This window comes from Parasteatoda tepidariorum, chromosome 3 (genome assembly GCF_982258835.1).
Source record: "Parasteatoda tepidariorum strain Cologne lab strain chromosome 3, Ptep-v5.0, whole genome shotgun sequence".
Taxonomy (NCBI): Eukaryota; Metazoa; Arthropoda; class Arachnida; order Araneae; family Theridiidae; genus Parasteatoda; species Parasteatoda tepidariorum.
This window is the reverse complement of record NC_141757.1, coordinates 59,813,521-59,834,208: the sequence shown is the minus strand read 5'-3', so window position 1 is coordinate 59,834,208 and position 20,688 is coordinate 59,813,521. Positions and strand designations below refer to the sequence as shown.

General features: G+C 28.1%; 1 protein-coding gene across 2 annotated transcripts in view; it reads left to right on the top strand.

The window, feature by feature from the left end:
• LOC107443818 (uncharacterized) overlaps window positions 1-20,688 on the top strand; it is a 110,073-nt gene that overhangs the window by 2,913 nt on the left and 86,472 nt on the right. For both annotated transcript variants that reach the window (XM_071180108.1, XM_016057818.3), the window contains exon 2: window positions 13,046-13,148. In XM_071180108.1, the coding sequence (XP_071036209.1) occupies window positions 13,138-13,148 (11 nt within the window). In that variant the 5' untranslated portion in view covers window positions 13,046-13,137. The remainder of the gene's footprint in view (window positions 1-13,045; window positions 13,149-20,688) is intronic.

Sequence of the window (20,688 nt, the reverse complement as noted above, 5' to 3'; positions counted from 1 at the left end):
CGATGCATGCATTGTCTCGGTATTTACTTCCATCGCGTCTGTGCTATGTCTGCAAAAAAGGCGTCTCAGTTTGACCTAATTCGTGAAGCTCAGCGAATTCCGCTTAATATTCACACATATTTTGTCATTCTCCATAAATAATAAGCACGAATTATGACTCATTAGTACTAATATTGCTGGCATCGAACGAAGTTATTCTCTGTGATTTTTCTTGCAAGCAATAACATTAACAAATTTAACAATTATGAGAGTTAGAGATTTATTAGTTTTCTTTTACTTTTAAACTCTGTAATATCCTTATCTGCGAAAAGGTAACAAAATAATGCAAATAAGCATTTTATAACCGTCGTTGAACAGCCGACCAAATTTTAGATTTACGGCTACTAATGTTCAACATTGTCTTGTAATTTCGAACCCAATCCAGAAGACAAGGGAATTTCATTGGGAGAAATTTGCCTTCGTCGAGGACGTTTTTATGGAACTAACCAGCATTTGCGTTTCATGGAGAGGAAAACCACAAAAATCTCCAACGGTTAGCTTACGGTTTTTTAAGTTACTATAATTTGTTTAAAATAAAAATAAACTCAGTTTTAAATAACATTCTATGAGGTGTCGGTTGATTAATTATAGAATCGAAATGATATAAGTTTAAAAATCTAAGATTGAAAAAGCAATTTTGATCACAGACTATCAACAAGGTATAGTTACTAAGAAGAAGAAAAATCACAACTTTGATACATATGTTGTGAAAGAAAAATGATGAATAGAAATCAGATGATTTCGGGACTCGTCCAAAAATTCGACCTCTAAAAAGTTAGCTGCAACAATTTTGATGAATACAAGTCTTAAGTTTTAATCTATTAACGATACTGTTACTTTAAATATCACTGTTAACTATCAAAATTTCATTACTGCATATGTTTTATAAATTTTTTTTTTCCTAAACGGCATGCAGAGATATTGACTTCTATTTTATTCATTATTAGGTTCAAGCTCCGCCCCTTTCCTTTTAATAAGTTTGTATTGAATAATTTTAAGAATTCAACATATTAAATATATATTTTCATATAATTAAAATATATAGTTTCATTATTTAATTTTAACTATATCTTTTTAATTTTTTAATACACTAGCAGAAATCATTTTGATTTTTGAGATATTTTGCTTTTGAAAATTAAAATGGTTATTTTTATACAAATGCTCATTTTATGAGCAGATCTACGATTTATTATTTCTGACTCTCTAATTACGAACAATTTTTCTTCTTCTTTTCTTTATAAATGGACAAACAACCTTTATTGAACAAAACGGAAGATAGATATGTTCAAAAATAATTAAAATAAACATATATTTATCACAAAAAGGGATATATCCTGGAGATTTAAACATTAAAAAAGAAAACATTAAAAACAGAAGGGGGGAAAAAACCTGAAAAACCATTTTCAAACATTAAAACTAAAACCTTGTTTGTTTTGTCTACTATAGATACCATTTATCTATCATTTGCATTTTTATAAAAGTAAAAAAAGATGTTCCCAAACGACTGATATTCAAATGATTTGCGGTTAGTTAGACATTCTTGAATCTTCATTTACTTTATAAGAATTGAAGAAAGAATACAAATCATCTTTTATTTTCTACTTATTTTGTCTGTCTTATGCACCACCAAAAGGGTCTGTCACTTATAATTTTATTTTTTGAAATATTTACTGCTTGCCTTTTAATGTGATCGCCTCGGTATTTGAAAGTTTTGATTCCAATACAAATTCCAAAAACAAATTCAAACTATTACCACCGGGCCTTTTTCTCGACATCCCTATCTTATAACTAAGCATTCCCGCAACAGCCCGTCGTTAGCCAAGAGGGTCATGCAGGTTAATGCTTCTCAATATCGTGTCCAATGGCATGATTGTGGCAATGTGGTTAGCACTGTCCACATGCCGCCTTTACTTCCCAGGCAAGCTGGTATCCATCGATCTGAAATTGGGTGGGCTTCAAGTCGCAATTGGGGTTCAAACCTTAGTTCTTCACAATGACAGTTCAGTGCCTTAAACCATTGACGCAGATAGGACACCGGTGTCCTTTTTACATATTTTTGTCTGACTCTCTAATTACGAGCAAAAATACATTTTGGTATTTATTGAAAAAGTCTGGAAAAAAAGTCTGATTGTAACTAAATAATCTGCTATATTATCAGAATTATATTTGGACTAAAATATAACATCCAAAAAAGTAGTTTTAAAATTAAAAAAAAATTTTTTTTTTCATTCTCAAATTTTTGTAAATTAAGAACATTTTAATGATGAATAGCCGTTTCACTTATATCTAAATAACTGCATTAGTGCAAATTTGAAAAATTATTGTTTGATAGTGAGCCGTGCTTGAAAGATTTTATCTTTAACGCAGTAAAAGACGCCTGTATTTCATGTTGTATTTCATAACCATAAATTATTAAAATGCTAAATATAACGTTTTTCATTTATTTTGAACTAAATTAATACAAAGTAACATCTCTATCTTTTATATTGTAAATTTCTGTGAGTGACTGACCACGTTATTTTGCTTCGAACATCCTGTGAACGTCATTCTCATTCATACATAACCGTGGAAATTTCAATATTAATATTTATGATTGCGTTTTCAGAAATTTGATGGCAATAAGCAGCTGATACAACTAACCAGTAAGCTTACAAAGCGATGGATGGATTATGTATTTATGTATCCACTATGTGTGGTGGGTATTATAGATTATTAACACTTAAATAGGATTTTTTCTAGAAAAATAATAATAGACCGAATTTTGAACTTCCCCCTATATTCCTTTTAGGTATCTCCACTCCTACACACGAATTTTGGCAAATATTCCTAAACCCAAACCTATATATAAACCTATTCCTATACGATTATGTAAAACAAATTGGTTGGTTTTCGGTTAGAAGGAAATACTTAGAAATTCTTATCAAGATGTTTTTACTTATTTCGCTTAAGATATGGCTGTCTAAAAGAGAGCTTGTCTAAACACAAGCAGATTTGGAAATTTAAGCTGCTTACTTAACTATACTGAAGTGATTAAAAGTTTTTCTTTTGCAAGTGAAAAAGAGTTACTGATAAAATTTAAACATCTGGTCAAACTGTAGTTAGAGTAAAAAAAAAGTGACTTAATTATGTTTTAACACATGATAAGACATCTGCTGTTAAATGAACTTTTTAACATCGAGGGTGAAGATGATATTGGATCAAGATAGGATTCATCACCGAAATGTTCTTGAAACCTTGCATAACGATCAACAAAAGCTTTCAGAATTTTTTTTTTCTGTGCCTGGATTGTTGTGTATGGAGTATGGATTTTGGCGAAATTTGTATATTCAAAAATGCTACTTTTTATTTTTTGTTTTCGCCTTGGCGAATTTGAGTAAAGCCATTCGCATCAAAGCTTTCGCCCCCCTTCCATTTGTTCATTTTTTAATTCGATCATGAATCAATGTAACATATCTTGTAAGCATTAATTTTCGTTTAATAATATTTACATATATGGTAAACTTATATGGTTCATTGGAACCATATAATTGTTGATATACCCAGACGGGATATAGTTTTATAATATATAGTTTTATAATACTCGGGATATGTAATTAAATAAACTGTTAATTGTTTCTAAATTTCGTTGTTCATTGTAATGGACATTTTAATCATAATTCTTGTCCTTCCTATCTAACAATCTATAAGTACATAATTGATTAAAAACTGCAAAAAACGTTCGCTTCAAAAATATATTTATTGGTAAGTCGACATGTTTCAAACGCCTGAAAAATAAGCTCCCAGTTAAAAGGATTTGAAATATAAAACGAAAAGTTGCCAACGAAAAACGGAAAAATAAAAGTGAAAAACCTAACTAGAAAAACTTTTTTTTTCTCTCCCTCGTCTACTGTGTTTTTTCTAGTTTTGTTTCTCAACTTTATTTTTCCATTTTTGTTTGGTAACTTTACGTGTTACCTTTCTAATCAATATTTTATTCTCATTCACGTTTGGCTAGTCTTGAAAATGGGCACCAATTTTTGAGCGCTTGAAACATGACTGGTATTTCCAAATTTATGTACTTTTGATGTAAATGTAGTTTTTAATCGAATAATATTTTACCCCGTCAGTTTCTTGGGATTATTTATTTAATAATTTTTCAATTATTCAAAAAAATAATGTTGGTTTATATTTATCGTATACATATTTTACAGATTTCACCCTTTGCACATCTCAACATGTGTACGGACCGAGATTCCTATTTTTAGTTTCGTCATTCTTTTTGGGAAGCAAAAAAAGGAAAAAAATAAATAGCGCGGGTGTTTCGTGTGGCTAAAATGCCACATCTGGTTTTGCTGCCATTTATTATTTTTGCTTCCATAGGATGTTTTGGAAGAGTTTTTATTTTGAGGGTTCTACCCATCCTCGGTTCGAAGAAACTCTTATGAGAATTTGCTGTGAAATGTAGTCCATTAGTTTTCGAGAATATTAACTGTTTTGTATTAAGAACACAGCTTTCATCATTTGGGTTTTACTCGACATTAAATATGAAAATTTTATATTTCGGTTTGTTTTTGAAAGTAGTTTGGGTCTGTAAATTAATGTTTCATTTGTTGTATGAATTTATGTAGTCTATTTGTGAAATTCTACTTCACTTGCAATTAATTACTTTGCTTTACTGCACCACATTCAATCGAAATTTTTAATTATTAATAATGAATAATAATTTAATAATACTTAAATAATATGATAATTTTAATTAAATTAATTATTTTAGTATTTATTTTTTTATTTTTAAAATTATGTGAAAAAAATCTTAATTTATAAAGTTTTTTTCTTATAGTACAAACTTAATTACCCCTAATTATAAATTGACCAAATGCTGGTATTTTTTGATAATAATTCGTTTACTGCTTTGTACAAATGGCGAAATTTCGTAATTTGGCTACTGGTGATTGATTGTAAAATGAGAATTTTTCGTTATGTGGACTATGTTAAAAATTTGAAATTGTTAATTGAAACGTCTGTTTAAAAAGTGTAATTATTTGAAATGAAATTTGTTTCCTCGTTTTATTAATTGTCTTCTGGAAAAACAAAATTAGTTTAATTGTGGTTGATTTATTATTATTCTGTATTATAATTGTTATGTATGGCTCGTGTGCCAATAAATTGTGTACTAATTCATTTCTTTTTAAAGAAATTTTTTTATAATTTAAAGCTGGAAAAGAATTTTCAAAATTTTAAAAAAGCATCATAAAAAATGCTTTTGTAGTAATTTTTCTCTAAAAAAAAGAAAAAAAGAACACAGGTGTTTAGCATTTATAACTTTTGTGTAAAAATTTCTTTAAAAACAAAATTTACTTTTGAAACATTTGTAGACATGGCTCAGAATGAAGCAGAAAAAAATTTCTTATTTTTGTCAAAGTAAAACACAGGTTAATCATAAACTAATGTCAGGTATTTGAGATGGCGTTATTCGATGCTGAAATTTTTTTTTTTTAAAGTCAGTAATTAAAGCATTTATTTAAAAAATATATTCTAATTTTATATTTATTTAATGCAAAAATCATTTTTGAATATAATTTTAAAAATCATTAAGAAACTAGTATTGTTTTAAAACTGTTTAAATATTGGATATTGTATTAAAATGGTTTTTTTTCTATAAATTTATTGATGTTCTTATTGATGATGATGTAATTTTATTTTAAAAATTGTTACTATTAGAATGAATCTTTAATGATATATTTTATCATTGCCTGATACAGCATCTGATTTTTATAGCGCATTTGTTGACCTCGTAGTTTTCGATTAATACGTAATTAACTATTCAACGTTATTTCACTTGTTTTTATAATGTTACTTGCGATATCCTATGTAATCTTATAACGCTTAAAAAAATACCCTAAAAATAAACCCTTAATGATCTGACCTGCCTGATTGTAAGATTATATTAATCGAAATCGCATAAAGGCTTATTATCACTATTATTTTAAATAATACACACATGACGCAATACCTTGAATATCTATTGCCTTCTTTTAACTCAAAAAAAAAAATTTTTTTTTAAAGCTCCCCTTTTCTTTCGAAATAGTTCATAATCATACTGCAGCGACAAAAGTGTTTTTCTTAATTAACAAAGGCACAAATAAGTTATTTAAAGCTTATGTTGGAAGCAAGTTCGTGCGAGGTCAGCATCACTTTAGTTCTCACGGATAAGAAAAGCGGCACGTTTGAAAATGGAAACTTTAAAGAAAGAACACGACAAGAATCTTACTATCGGGATAGGCATAAATATATACATTCCCCCAACTGTTTTAAGACTCCACAAAGGATATCTTTGTAACATTGTTTTGTATGTGTTTGGTTAGTGAATAGGATGAAATACTAACCTTTTAAGATTGGGTAATAATTCCATAACGAAAGATTCTGTATCACATTATTAATTGTATCGTAATTGTCTATGACATTATTAATTGTAATTGATTGATTTTCTAATTGTCTCTTATTAAAATAACGATGTTACGTGCGTGAGTCTAAAATTAATTTAAAAATAAACAGCATTTTTCTAAATTTAGCATCCTCTAAGACAGTGTTTCCCAAAGTGTGGTACGCGTACCCTCAGGGGTACGGGATCAGTTCAGCGGGGGTACGCGTTCTTATGCGAAATATCTTGCAACAAACAATTAATTTCAAAAAATTTTATTTAAAAACAAAGCTAGCCATGAAAATTTATGATTATGTATTTTTCTATTGGCTATTTTTTACAGAGTTAACAGTTGACAATGAGTGATGTCAACAGCCAGTTGTGATTTTTAACTTTTGTGCAATTTTTTTATAGTAAAAAATTAATTCATTTTTTTTATTAGTGGTACACAGCGTTACGAAAAATTTAGAAAGGGTACACAAATGTCGTAAGTTTGGGAAACACTGCTCTAAGATAAAGGACTCCTCCGCATAAATCTTATGGAAATTAATTATCTTTCAAATTAGCTGAAAATTTAAGGTGCTGTAATTTAAAGGGTCTCTTGACCCTTTACCACAGAAAAATTATACGAAAATGCAGAACATTTTAAATAACTATAACTTCTGAAAAAAAATTAAACAGAATTCTAATTATTGAACTAACCAAAAAAAAAAAAAAAAAAAAAGAAAAGAAAACATTTGAAGCAATTATTTTACATGTTTAAAAATATTATACTTAAAATACATTTTTTTCCTTAAATTAATAAATGAGATAAATTTTTGAAATTTAAAAAGCACACAAATTGCTGTGCGCGTGATAGTGAGCTAAGTTTATGTACAAATTCAGTAAAATTGATCCTTAATTTTACGTAAAAATTTTATCTAAAATTTATACATCACTTTATTGAGAAAAAAAATTGAAATTTTTTAAAAAATTTTTATATTTTAAAAAATTTGTAATTAAAATTTTTTGAAATGTTAAAATGTTTTGAAATGTAATATCTAAATATTCATGTATAAGTTAAGAAGGTTAATTATAAAGATGTGTAAAAAAATATCAAATTAATATCACAAATAGTTTTTAAGACATCATGTGCGCAAGAGGAAAATTTTACTTTTGGAAAGAAATCAAGTTGAAAGCAAAAATCGCTAATAAAATATGAAAATTAATGTAGGATAACTCCGGAAGGGATAACTGTTTTTAGAGGATAACCCCGGAAGGTTTTTTGAGTAATGACAAAAACTTAAGACTCAAGCTGTTTAGAACAAATGAGGGCATAAGACAATTTTGTTTTCAAAGAAATCGAAAATGTTGAAGGTGAAGGATCATGAGACACCTCAAAACATTCTGATCAAAAATTCTCATTGATACGAAGTCCGAAAATGGATAGTTTTCGAGATAGGGAGCCTCAAATGTAAGAGATAAAGGCAACGTTCATTTTGTTAACGTTCATTTGTTAGTTACTCATTCAGCGTTGTACGTTCCGACGTGCTACTAGCTTTTTCTTTACTTAATCTATCTCGCCATACTTTCATGTTCACTATCTGATCCGACACGTAGGGCTCATTGATTTATGCTAATGTCATGACGGTTTAACAGAAATGAGAATATTTATATTTGAGACTTCGTATCTATGAAACTATCACTTTTTAGACTTTGTGTCAATGAGGACTTCTGATCAGAATGTTTTGAATTGCAACACATCATATTTTCAGATTTAATTTTCATGAGATTTTTGCGGGGTCCCTTGAACTGAAGTTCACTGAGTGTTGTTTCTATTTTTACCAACAAAAAAAGAAATTATTTAAGAGTAGAATTTGTATAGAATATATACATAAAAAAAAAAATCTTTTTGTAATGGTAAATAATGAAATATAAATACAGAAACTTTTTAAGTTGGAAAATAATCAGTTTACTGCAGTTTGTCGACAATACTTTTGTTGTTTCCGTGTCCGTGTTCAAAGAATATCAAAAGTCTGTTAGATTGCAGCCGCCATCTTTGATACATCTTGACTATAGAGAACAGATCTTAGATTGTCTTCAAATTCAGAACATGTGAGTGAGTGCTGGGCACTCGAAAATTTGTCTCTGTGTTAACATGACATCCGGACAGTTTCTGCAGGTAACATATGCCTTGGTCTTGTCCGGGAGAATCTTCATCCCTCTAAAATGATTGGTTCTAAGTCTTGCACAATAACAGACATTGAATTATCCATGGAAAGGAGTTGCCAGAGCCCCAGAAAGGTTGGACAATACTTTTCAAGATTACTTTTTCAAAACTCCAAGCTTATTTTTAAATACATATTTATTGAATGCAATTTGAGGAGCAAAACAATTAACTGTGGTATTGAGGCCCACAAAGAAAATCTAATTTCACATTTCTATTAAAACATGTACCAAGCGAAAAGTTCGAAATCTAGAAACAAAACAATCCTAAGTATGAATGAACAATTACTATCATCGCACATGTACGATTTTCGAGTTATCTTTTAACTTCTACTTACTCTACTCTGAAGAATTGACAAGCATGTAGTGACACAATATATCATTCAAAACAATCGAAAGTAAATAAACAAAGTAAGAAAAAAAAACATCTTTCAAATCCTGTCATCCCTTCAGCATGATCGCTGGAGACAGTATTATTTTTTTCTTTTTTCAATAAGCGCATCAACGAATCCGTGACAGGATGCTCCGAAAGAAACTTTTTCTTCACCGGTGATAACCTTCACCTCAACTATATGACTCATCTTCCAGATCCCATAAACATGCATCACCCTCCATTCTTCCTATTTTCTTCCTCTTCGTCCACTGAACTGATCACAATGTTTTCATTCCGCATCACTGCGTATGCACCACCTAGTACGCAATTGACTAGGGTATGCTTCCACCACCACAGGGGATAAGAAGTTGGAAAGTTTTCAACCATGCCCTGTTGAATGGTAGACAAGCCCTCTCACTTATTTGATGTGGATATCCTTTTGTATTTTTATTTGCTTAGCTACATTGTATTGTAAGTTGGTTTTGTTTGACGTGGTAGTTGCTGTGTTTAATAATTCATTGAGAAAATAACGTTTCCTGGAGAACTCAAATGGGAAACTTAGTTTTGCACTTAGCAAACCAAATAAGTTTTTTTTTTTTTTTTTTTTTTTTTGATGTTAAAAGTTATTCTTATCTTCGCGTTATAAATATGGAAATTTTTAAAAATACTGTTACGTAGCCGGTTGGTGATTTTCCAATCTAGGGCCTTTAATGGCTCGCTTTTATGTTTGGCATCTTCTTAAATAAAATAAAATCGTATCAATATATATATATATATATATATATATTATTATTATTATTCACTTTTTTTTATTTCAGGTAACAATTTTAAAGAAGTAAAAGCTTACATTATAATCGAAGCCAGCAGGTAAATTTTCAAAAAAGGGAGCGAGTCGTTAAAGACCCTTAGATTGTAAATTAACATCCAGCCGGTCGTTACCATAGGCGGTTAAAATTAAAAACTATCTATAAAATTCACTTTAATAAAGCAGCTGAAATACGTTTCATTTAAATTTTAAGAGGATCAATAGGAAAGGTAAATGTATAAAATTTATAATGCTTTATAATAAATAAATTATTATTAAACTAGACATGTATAGAAAATTTAAATTAAAACAAACCTTTGGCATTTTAATTAAATAAGTTAAAATGTAAATTATGTTACGATATAATTAAAGATGTCGTAACAATCTTCAGCGTAATGGAACGGAATGTAAACGGTAAAACTAATTTTTAGTCTGTTGTGAATTCGTATAACTTACTAGTGTGAAAAACAATTTTTTTCTTAGCTTATTCTAACTAGTAAATGATAATTAGATTTGTAATTTATGATCGATAAAATGTAAATCAGTCATCTTGATCTTATTTGTTTGAAATTAAAATTAAATCTGGAAATGATGAAATATCATTAATTTTTAATTCAACATATCAACAAATAAAATTTTAAAATTGTAATAAAGTAGAAAAAAAATAAACAACTTTATGACCTTTTTTAAAAAATTTTTTCAACTTTATTAAATTTTAAATTGTTTAGAATAATTCTTTATTCATTTTAATTTAATATTATTTATCTTAATTTCATGTTTTATAATATAAAGAATAATTTTATAAAGTATAAAATCCTTACAATCTATGACACAATTTTTCTAATAATAAATTGATACTATACTATTTTTATTAAGCTTTTGGTAAAATCAGGGATTTTGTTTTTACTAAATGAGAGCAGCATAAACATTCTCACAAAATCATATTGTTTTAATGGCTCCATCATACTATTCCAATGTTTCCCCTCTTTAAATAACATACAAGTTTCAAATTCAACTTATGTTATTGGTAAGAGGAGAACGTCGTAAAACAGCAAGAGTTATGTGCAAATATTCTTCAATGCAGACTAACATAACACAAATATTTACTTACGGATTGAAGTTATTTCTCGCAAGGTCGGGACGAACATAAACATACATGTAATGACTTATTCAGCTAAATTCAGGAATCGTTGGAGACGATAAATCCTATGAAAACAAACAGACGAGAGGAGAGTTAAAGGATATCTTGTAGAAAATCGTTTGATTTTTATTGATTTGATTTTTAATTTTTTTTAAAACGTAACTTTTTAAAAGTTTATCATTTTACAGTTAACGGTTGTTATTCGTTTGACTGTTGGTTTTTCCATTAATTCAATTCATAATTTTCACATGACGTCATTATTCTTTGTTTAATAATAATTCCTTTATCAATAATTTAAATATTTCTTGCAGAAAATTCAGCTGCAATAGATAGAAAAAATTTAAACTCTTTTAAAGGAATAGAAAATACAGTTCATGATTTTCACAAAGATAGGAAATATTCTTAGTGAATGTAGTTTAATCGTTCTACTTTAAATGCCCTAAATCAAATTTTGAATGTTTAGGATAAATTTTTATTTATATGAAAAAATGACCAAAAAATTATAGTTGGTGCAGCGCTGGAATATATTTTGTATATAAACGAAAAGTTTGTTTTAAAGACAATTGAATTCTACAAGAAATCGTTTATTTATAGCAAAAAGAGAAATAATGTTTCCATTCTTCTTCGAAGATGAAAACCGATTAAACTTTTCATTTTGTTTACGAACGGAATCGTCAGAAAAGTTCGGATCTGTCTCAAAAAGCTCCGTGTCGGAGAACTAATCCAGTCACTATGTTACAATTTTGTCATCTTGTTGTCGTGAAAGTTTAATAGTAAAAATTCTTCTAAACTTTGTAGCACAATATAGTTGTGCTACTTTTTGATTATATTTAAAGCTACTATTTGATACGATTGAACGTATTGATTTTCCCCTAGTTTATAATCACACTTTAAGTATATTATTTGCAAACGATATTTTATGTTTATAAAAGAAATAATTATCTTATTAAATTTTTTATCGTCTGTTTAATTTCATATGTTTAGTGTGTTTAATACATTAAGTATATTCGATTGTACGTGTTATGCATGTCAGTACATATTATTTCTTAAGGAATTAATTTGTTGAAAATTCTTCTCTCAGTTAATATAATAGTTATGTCTTTATTAGGTAACTATGTTCTATATTATGTGGAAATGTTTCATAAATTTGTTCATATAAATGAATATAATCAATGAAAACAGAAAAGGAAGTCAAACTAAAAAATTTTAAAGTTTATAAAATTATTTTAAACACTGGTTGCAAATTAATGTTAGTATTCTCTTTTTATTATTATTTAATAATAATTTATTTTTAATTCTTTTATAACGTTGAAGGCTTGATAATTAAATTCTAACTCCTAAAACCATTGCTATATATTATTGACTATTAGAATAATGGAATATATTTTATGTTGATAAAGAAAAATTAGCAAAATTTTTATGCAAATATTTTCAATGATACCTTCCTTTATTAAAAATATTATTTTAATATTGAATTTTGTTTTACTCAAATAAATCTGTTTTATATCTATTTGTATTGTTTAGAGTTTTAAAATCTGCGTTTTTGAAATTGTTTATATGAAAATTATTTATTTTACTAATGCATAAAGTTTTATTTTTAGCATAAACATAAAACATATACATGCTAACCAACATAATAACGTTAATAATAACTTCCATTTAATACAATAACATTATTTTGATCTTATTAAACACATTTTTTAAGCAGAAATTGTATTTACTTTCACAAATACTTCTAACGTATGAAAACGGCTTTAAAATTATATTATTCTTATTATTTGTAAAATGATTTTTTATTCTTTGTTGAAAGATTCAGACTATGAGAGTTATGAATTATGCTGATTTTGTATTATTATGATACGTGAAAACGATTTTCATTATTTTATAATAATGTATCACGTATTCAGTTCATGTATTCGTGAAATAGTTTTTTTTCTTCTTCTTCGCTTAAAGATTCACAGTCTGAGCGTTATGAATTGTGAATTTGTCTGTCAATGAAATTGTTTAATTTTGATAATTAAAAATAATTTTATTATTTTTATAACTTTGTGTAAAACTAGATTTATTTTTCTTTTTTTACAGAAAATTAAAGAAAATGCATTTTTTGCTGGTTCTTGTTCCATTTTTAAAGAAATGTTTAAAGCTATTAGGTGTATAATTAAAATTGGAGACTTATGATGAAAAGGTAAGATTAAATTTCAGTAGCGATATTAGTTAAAACAACATGAACGTAAAAATATGTATAGTTGTATGGCACTGTCTATGTGATACTTATTTAGGTTTAGTTTACTATTTACAAATATTCGCAAGAAAAGAGTTTGGTTTCCTGTTTGCTATTTTTTGTTTTGAATTTTCTGAGTAAAAATAAAACTTCAATTCTCTTCCCAAAGTCTACAATTAAAAAAAATTAAGATAAAATTCTAATTTTTGGTTAAAATATTATTGATTTAAGTTTGTTTTATGTAAAATTTAAAAGTTTTATTAGTTAAAAGTTTTTGTTTTAAATTTTTTATGCATCATAGGAGAAATGTTAAGAAAAAAAATAATAAATAAATAAATCCATTATCTACATTTAAAGCGAATCAATTCAATTTCTCAAAATTCAAAATTTTGTAACGTGTTATTGTTTATTTATAATTTCTACAATTTTTTTTCTTCAAAATATTACATCAAAATAAGATCGGTTAAATCTTTTTTAAATTGAACGGTTGGGCATTTTTAAAAGCTGTAACCAGGATTTTACCTTTATTATTTTAGGTTTGAAGATATAATAGTATATTAATCAATGTAAAAGTGTTTAAGAAACCCTAAAACACCAGTCCCCCCCCCCTTATTATACAATAAGAAAATTACTTATTGATAAGAATTTTTTATACTAAGTTGTCCAATTACGTCCTAAGTTGTCCAATTTATAAGTAATTTAATTATAATTCTACAATTATACATAATTATGTTAATATAATTAATAATATAATAGGTATATTAAATGTTATGATTAACTATTATAATTTTGCTTTGTGAGAAGTTGAATTGAAATACTTCCAGACCATTAAGTGTTATAAAATGATAAAGATGGTTTCATCTGGTACCTTAACATATATCTTATTATATGTATAAATTGTAAGTTGTTACTTGGTGTCATATGACTTTCGTGTAAAAATAAGCCGTTTTAGGTATCATAATTTTATTTTGTTTGTCAATTTGAGAAAAAAAGTTGTCCAGTTATTTATAAACTTAACCGCAGAAAATGAGATGATATATGTATCAGTTTAAGTGAAGTTTTAAAATTAAACTAATTATTTTAATCACCGCTTGTCATCATTTCCAGTATTTACAATTAAAATTTTAAAATGCACATTTAAAATTTATATTATAAATACTCTCCTTTGTCAAATATTATATTGAACATTCTATGTTTGGCTCAAAATATATTTCCTTAGGCTTGAAAATTTAAATTTTCTTAGTAACCAGTGGCCGGTAGACTCGTAATAACTTACCTGTCACTTTTACCTCAAACCTGATTAGTCGATGACTGATATCGGTAGGTCCTTCTCATTTAATAGCCACTCTTTGTTAATATTGTCTTTTTTTTTTGCTTTAATAAAAATATATTTTTTAAAAAAAATTCATATTAGAAATAATCTATGGCTATAAAAAGTGACTCAATTATAAACTCAATTATAATAAATATGTGGCAAAATTTAGTTCGACATACTGACTTTAAACAACTTTTTTTAATAATATTTGAGGAGGCAAAATACAATTAATGTATACTTTGAAATAAGTGAAGAAATATGTGAGATATGTTAAAGAACTGAATCTTGATCCACGTGAATCTTTCCATCACAAATTGATGGATTCTGTAGGATTAAAATTTTGAACGATGTCATTGAACATTTTATTGAAAATTGATGTACTTTTGTCAATAAACCCCCCCCCCCCAAAAGGAAAAGAAAACCATGAGAAAAAGTAACAGGCTGCTTATTTAATTCGAGTCGTTTTATTTTATTGACTCGCCATGTGGACTGCGGTTATTTTCGGGTTTATATTTCCTATCGCGATTTGATCATTTTAAAATTATTATTCCTTCAATATAAATTATTTACTGCGATGTTTAGCTATTTTTATCTGTCAAATTCGCTTGCGACAAAACGTCTCAAAACAACTCCCATTTCATTCTATGCAACGAAATATATTCTTTGAAATAGAAAAATGTCTGCTTTTATAAGACAATGCATCATTCTTTATTGTTTTCCATTTTTTATGTTTTTGTTGAAATTGTTGTGTGCTTCTTTTGTTTCTCGTCCTACGCCTGTCTATACTTGTCATCCTCCATCCTTATTCTCTCTATGGTGTCCTTTCTATTCCCTATTTCACACTGAAAAACAATTTTCGTAGAAGGGGTACGTAAAGTGATTGGATTTTCTGCTGATAACAGTGACGGGAGGTGCAGTGACAGAAATAATTCGTTTTTTAGGGTGGAGATATAAATGTTGTCGGAAGAAATTATTTAGAAAATGAGACGAATAGATAGGATGTGTCAGGAACACACATTTATTAAAGGGAGATGGAATTGAATGAAAATATTAAGTTATTTGTGTTTCTTTATATATATTGTTGATCACCACCCCCTCATTTCACTAAAACATGGATTTTCATTTGAGAATTTCCGATAAGTTGCTTCTGTTCTCAATTTCAATGATTCGGTACTATCTTAGAAGGGAAAAAAAATTTATCATATTAATTTTTTAAGATTGAAATTGTTATTGTGGTATATTTAATGGCATCACAACGAAAATCTGTTAGTTTAATTATTTTTAAAAATTCAAAAAAGAAAAACAAAACTTTTTTTTTTAGTTTTAGATTGTAATTGGTTTAAGCATAAATTTTAAAAATTATTCTAAGTTCTATCATATAATCTATAATATAATTAGGGATAAAAAAAATAGCAGTTTCCATCATGTTATATTTCACTTAAAGTAATAAATAAACATATAAAAAAAATATAAAAAATAAATAAACATATAAAAAAAAGCGGACCACATTGAATAACTTTTGATCTAATGATCGGATTTTCACGTTCTGGGACTCAATCGTAATGGCTCGAGAGGGTGACCTCAAATATGCTAATTAATAAGTGCAGGCAATATTTTAAGTTACGAAATCTGACGCATAAACGTACTTTCTCTCAATAAGTTTTCGACATATTCGGATTTCTGACCTTAGAAAAACAGGGGGTGATCGCAATCTTGAAAATATGGTTCCAATAGTTTGGTCAGGAGAGTCTTCCAAAGTTTGGTAATGTTAATTTTACTTTTTGCGTATTTCACTATATCTCGAGAGCTTTTAAGCAAATTAAAAAACATTTTGCACGCAGTTATAAAAATCGTATATTTTAAGATAATTTCATGTGAAAATAGCTTTAGTAAATGTTTTATTAGCTTTTATTATTTTATTTAAAAATAGTCGAATAATTTTTGAATTGTAAGGTATACAATTTTTTGCATCATTTTAAAGAGTTTAATTTTTTGTGGCAAAATAAAAAATTTGAGCAAAATCGGTTGAATAGTTCTTGAGAAATTGAATTTTAAAAAAGTCAGATATTTAAAATTCGATTTCTTCGGAACTATTCAACCGATTTCGCTCAAATTTTCTATTTTGCCATGTAAAACTACTTTCTTTAAAATGATGTAAAAAATTTTATACTTACAATTCAAAATTTTTTCGGGTATTATTTAATAAAGTAAGAAATATTTTTTTAAATTAAAATTTATTTTTAAATTAAAATTTATTTTAAATCAGATTAAACGAATTTTATAACTGCATGCAAAATTTTTTCAATTCACTTAAAAAGTTCTCGAGTTATGGCAATATACGCAAAAAGTAAAATTAACATTAAGGGGTCCAAACTTTGAATAGCTCTCCTGACCAATCTATGGGGACCATACTTCCCAGATTGCGGTTATATTTTGGGAATCAAAAACCCAAATCCGTTGAAAAAGAGGCGTGCTTATTCAGAGAAAGTCCGTTTTTGTCTCTGATTTCTTAACTTAAAATATCGTGTGCACTTAATTATTGGCATATTTGTGGTTACCCCCTCGAACGTAAAGATCCGATCATTAGATCGAAAGATATTCAAAGTGATCCGTTTTTTTTTCCACACTGTATAGTAGAAGATAAGATAACATTTCTAATTTAACTTATTAGTGTTCTATGTGAGCTTAATTTGTAAGATGTTACAGGCTCAACATGTAAGCTATATCCTCCTATATTTTAACCAGCGTGTATTCAGGGATGTCATCAACACTAACTGGTTAGTTAGCAGACAGAAAAGTCATGTATACTCGCTCCTTTATAAAACCTCAAATGAAAAAAATAGGCAATTAAGGACTGAAATCAGGAGATCTGGAGGAATAAAGACGAGAAAACAACAAATCGATGTCAATGTGGAAGTGCGTCATCTTGCGGTAAAATTAAAATATTTGAAGCATTTCGGAAAAAAGTGCAATTGTCAGAGCATATTCAAAGAAATTAATTCTGTAATGGTATGTTCAACGAAAAAGGAACCGGCTACAGAGAATTGAAAAAAGTGGTTATCTGCACAGTAATTAAATCCAAAATTTGAAATGAACCTGTCAAAATTCTTGAGAAGTGAAAGTTATGCGAAAAAATATCACCTTTTTAAAATTCAAATATTCGAAAACTATTTGGCTAATTTCGATCTAAATTTGATTTTAATTGGGTAATTTAACATGAAGTAAGAAAATTATAAGTTGCAATATAAAATCTTTTTGATCATTATGAAATTAAGAAATAGTGAATAATTGTTAAAAAATATTTTTTTGCGTAAAATTTATCTTTGCATAAACGAGTTTATAATTGTGTTCCATAAACGTGAGTTGAATATTTTTTGAGGGCATTTAACAGCTCTAGAGGTAAACCGAAAAATAATATTAACTTTTAGAGTGTAAATTTTTGATCTCTTTTTTGACATGCTGAACATCTTTACTTTCTACTATAATATTGTAATTACACTCCTAACGAAAAATTTTGTAGTCTCACTATAGTTTTATATCTATAAACAGCATTTTTTCTCTCTGCAATCGTGCTAGGCTATTTTATATGTATTTGAACTTAGCCCTCTTACTTTTTATTTTATAAAGTTAAAGGCTCTATTCCTTTTTCTATAGAAGCATTTTAGAAATTCCCATTTTTCTCAAAAAATAATCATGTAGTTGCCTTTTTCCTCAAAAATATAAATAGGTTAAAATAGATCACACAATAAGAAAAAAAGATTGTAATCATTTGCTGGCAAATCTTATCGCATGTGATTTCCCTCAATTCCATTTTTAAAAGCGGTATAGTCCATTATCCTTTAGACTAATGTACTGTATATAAAAAGACTAAATAAATAATATAATAATAATAATGAAAAATTTTTAAAAAAATTACTTTAAATTTTAATTTTTTTTTTATTTCTTTTTATATTGTAACAGTTTAAAGATTATTTTAATTTTTTTCCCTATAGAAGTAACAAAACATTTTTGTTATTGAATTTACCATTAGCTAAAAACTATTCGATTTTTATTGTTTATAAAGAAATAAATTTTGAAACCCTTTATGTTTAATTCTAATGGTAATTTATCTTATCCTTCCTTATACATAAAATGAAATACGAAATACATTTTCTGAATTTCATTTCCTAAGCTATTTGCCCGAAGCTGCTCTTCTGAAAAGCTTTGTAAATAAAGACATTGAGGAAATCCTCATAAATGGCTGAATAATGGCATCCATCCTACTTTCGGGCGGAAATAAAACTTGCTCAAAATTTATTTTAGTTAGCAACGCAATAAATTGTAGTTGGTGTAAAAATAATTCAAGTTGTATTATTTTTGAATGTTAACTTTTAAATTAATTCAAATGATTAGAGCTTTTATTGTTATTTTGGATTTACTTTCAAAAATAATAATTGAAGATTAAGAGGCAAGAACGATTAATGTCCATAAGAGCTAATTCTGAGAAAAAACGAATTTCAAAGTTAGAGATTTTTTAAAAAGCAAGCGTACGATTGAAATCGTATAAATAAAAATGTACACGAATGTCACAATTATTTGTTTAAAAAATTTCAAAATAAAATTTGCCATTTTTGATGTTGGAAAAAATAAAATTTGAAAGTCATCGACATTTTTAGACATGAACGGTTTTTTTTCTCAAATATTCCTCCCCGCTTCCTCATTAGTTGTACCATTGTCTTCTTCACCTTTTTTTTCTTCTCACATATAGGGCAGGAACCGTCTTTTCCCAGCACGACCCATCTTCATTATGTAATAACTCTCGAGGAGAACCGATTTACTCCGATATTGATTTGTCAAAACTACCATCAGTAATTCTCAAAATGCAACAGATGACGAGTTAATCATCGTTTTTGTGGAAAATGAACAAAAACCGTTCTTCCTTTTGATCTTCAATTTTTTTTGCTTTTAAAATTATTTTAGAACTTCTCCCAGGAACTTGCAAAAAATGTTCCTTGAATTTGCAAAAAATGTTTGCCTCTTATTATCTCTATTCATGTTTGCCTTGTTCCTTCCTTTATAAAATGCAAGACGTATAGCGAATCCTTTTTGGGGAGTTGCATATTTAGTAAATCTAATGATATTTGGTTCAAAGTAAATATTGAAATAATAATCTACATTAACTTAATGGGGAGTTTAAGTCTAATTTTGCCCTATGAGACAAATCTACTTTTTTTAAATTTATTTACTTGGTATTTGAGAAGAATCACAACGCTGCTCTGGATTTTTTGATCATTAGGAGGTGTGGTAGAATTGTGCTACGATTACAATTGTAATTGATTTCACGTAAAACCGTCGTTGAACAGCTGACCCAATTTTGTGTTTACGACTACTGTTGTTCAACTCCTTAGCCAGGTAATTTTGAACCCAATCCAGAAGAAATTTGCCTTCGTGGAGGACTTTTTGATGGATCTAACTATTGAGAGGGAATCTCAATAGTTTGTCTAACTCAGAGTGGAGAATTGTCTAACTCAGAGTGGGAATTAAAGGAATTAAAAAATTAAAAGAAGGCGGTATAGCAATCAGAACGTTGACTAAGAGTGATGCAAGGAAAATCAAAGAAGAATTTGAAGAGCAGGGTCTGGATAAAAATTTTAAATGTCAAATCCCAGCCATGAGACTCCCTAGAGTCATTGTATTTGATATAGATGAGACAATTAGCAAAGAAGAGCTCAAAGAAAAATTAGGAGATCAGAACAGTGAAATGGTCGATGGGAAATTTGAAGTTTGCTTCTCTATCAATGGCAAACTAGGGAAACATTGGGTGATCCTAACGGACCCCTAGCGTCTTCAAGAAAATTATGAGAAGGACAAAACTTAAAATTGGTTGGTCCGTTCATCGGGCCAAGGAATATTTAAGACCACTTAGATGTTACAAGTGTAACACATACGGGCACATGGCTAAAGATTGCTTGAAAAACGAAAACTGCGCAAACTGTGGCGAAGAGGGACACAAGATGAACGAATGCAAAAATAAAAGTAAATGTTTGAATTGCGACTTCGCAAACAAAAAATACGGCTCCAAATTAAATAATAATCACACGGCAAGACAAAGATCGTGTCCATCCAACCAAAGAGCGATTGCAGTATTGAGAACAAGAATTTCATATTGATGATTCCCCAAATTTTGTGAGCTGACTATGGCGTCCTCCA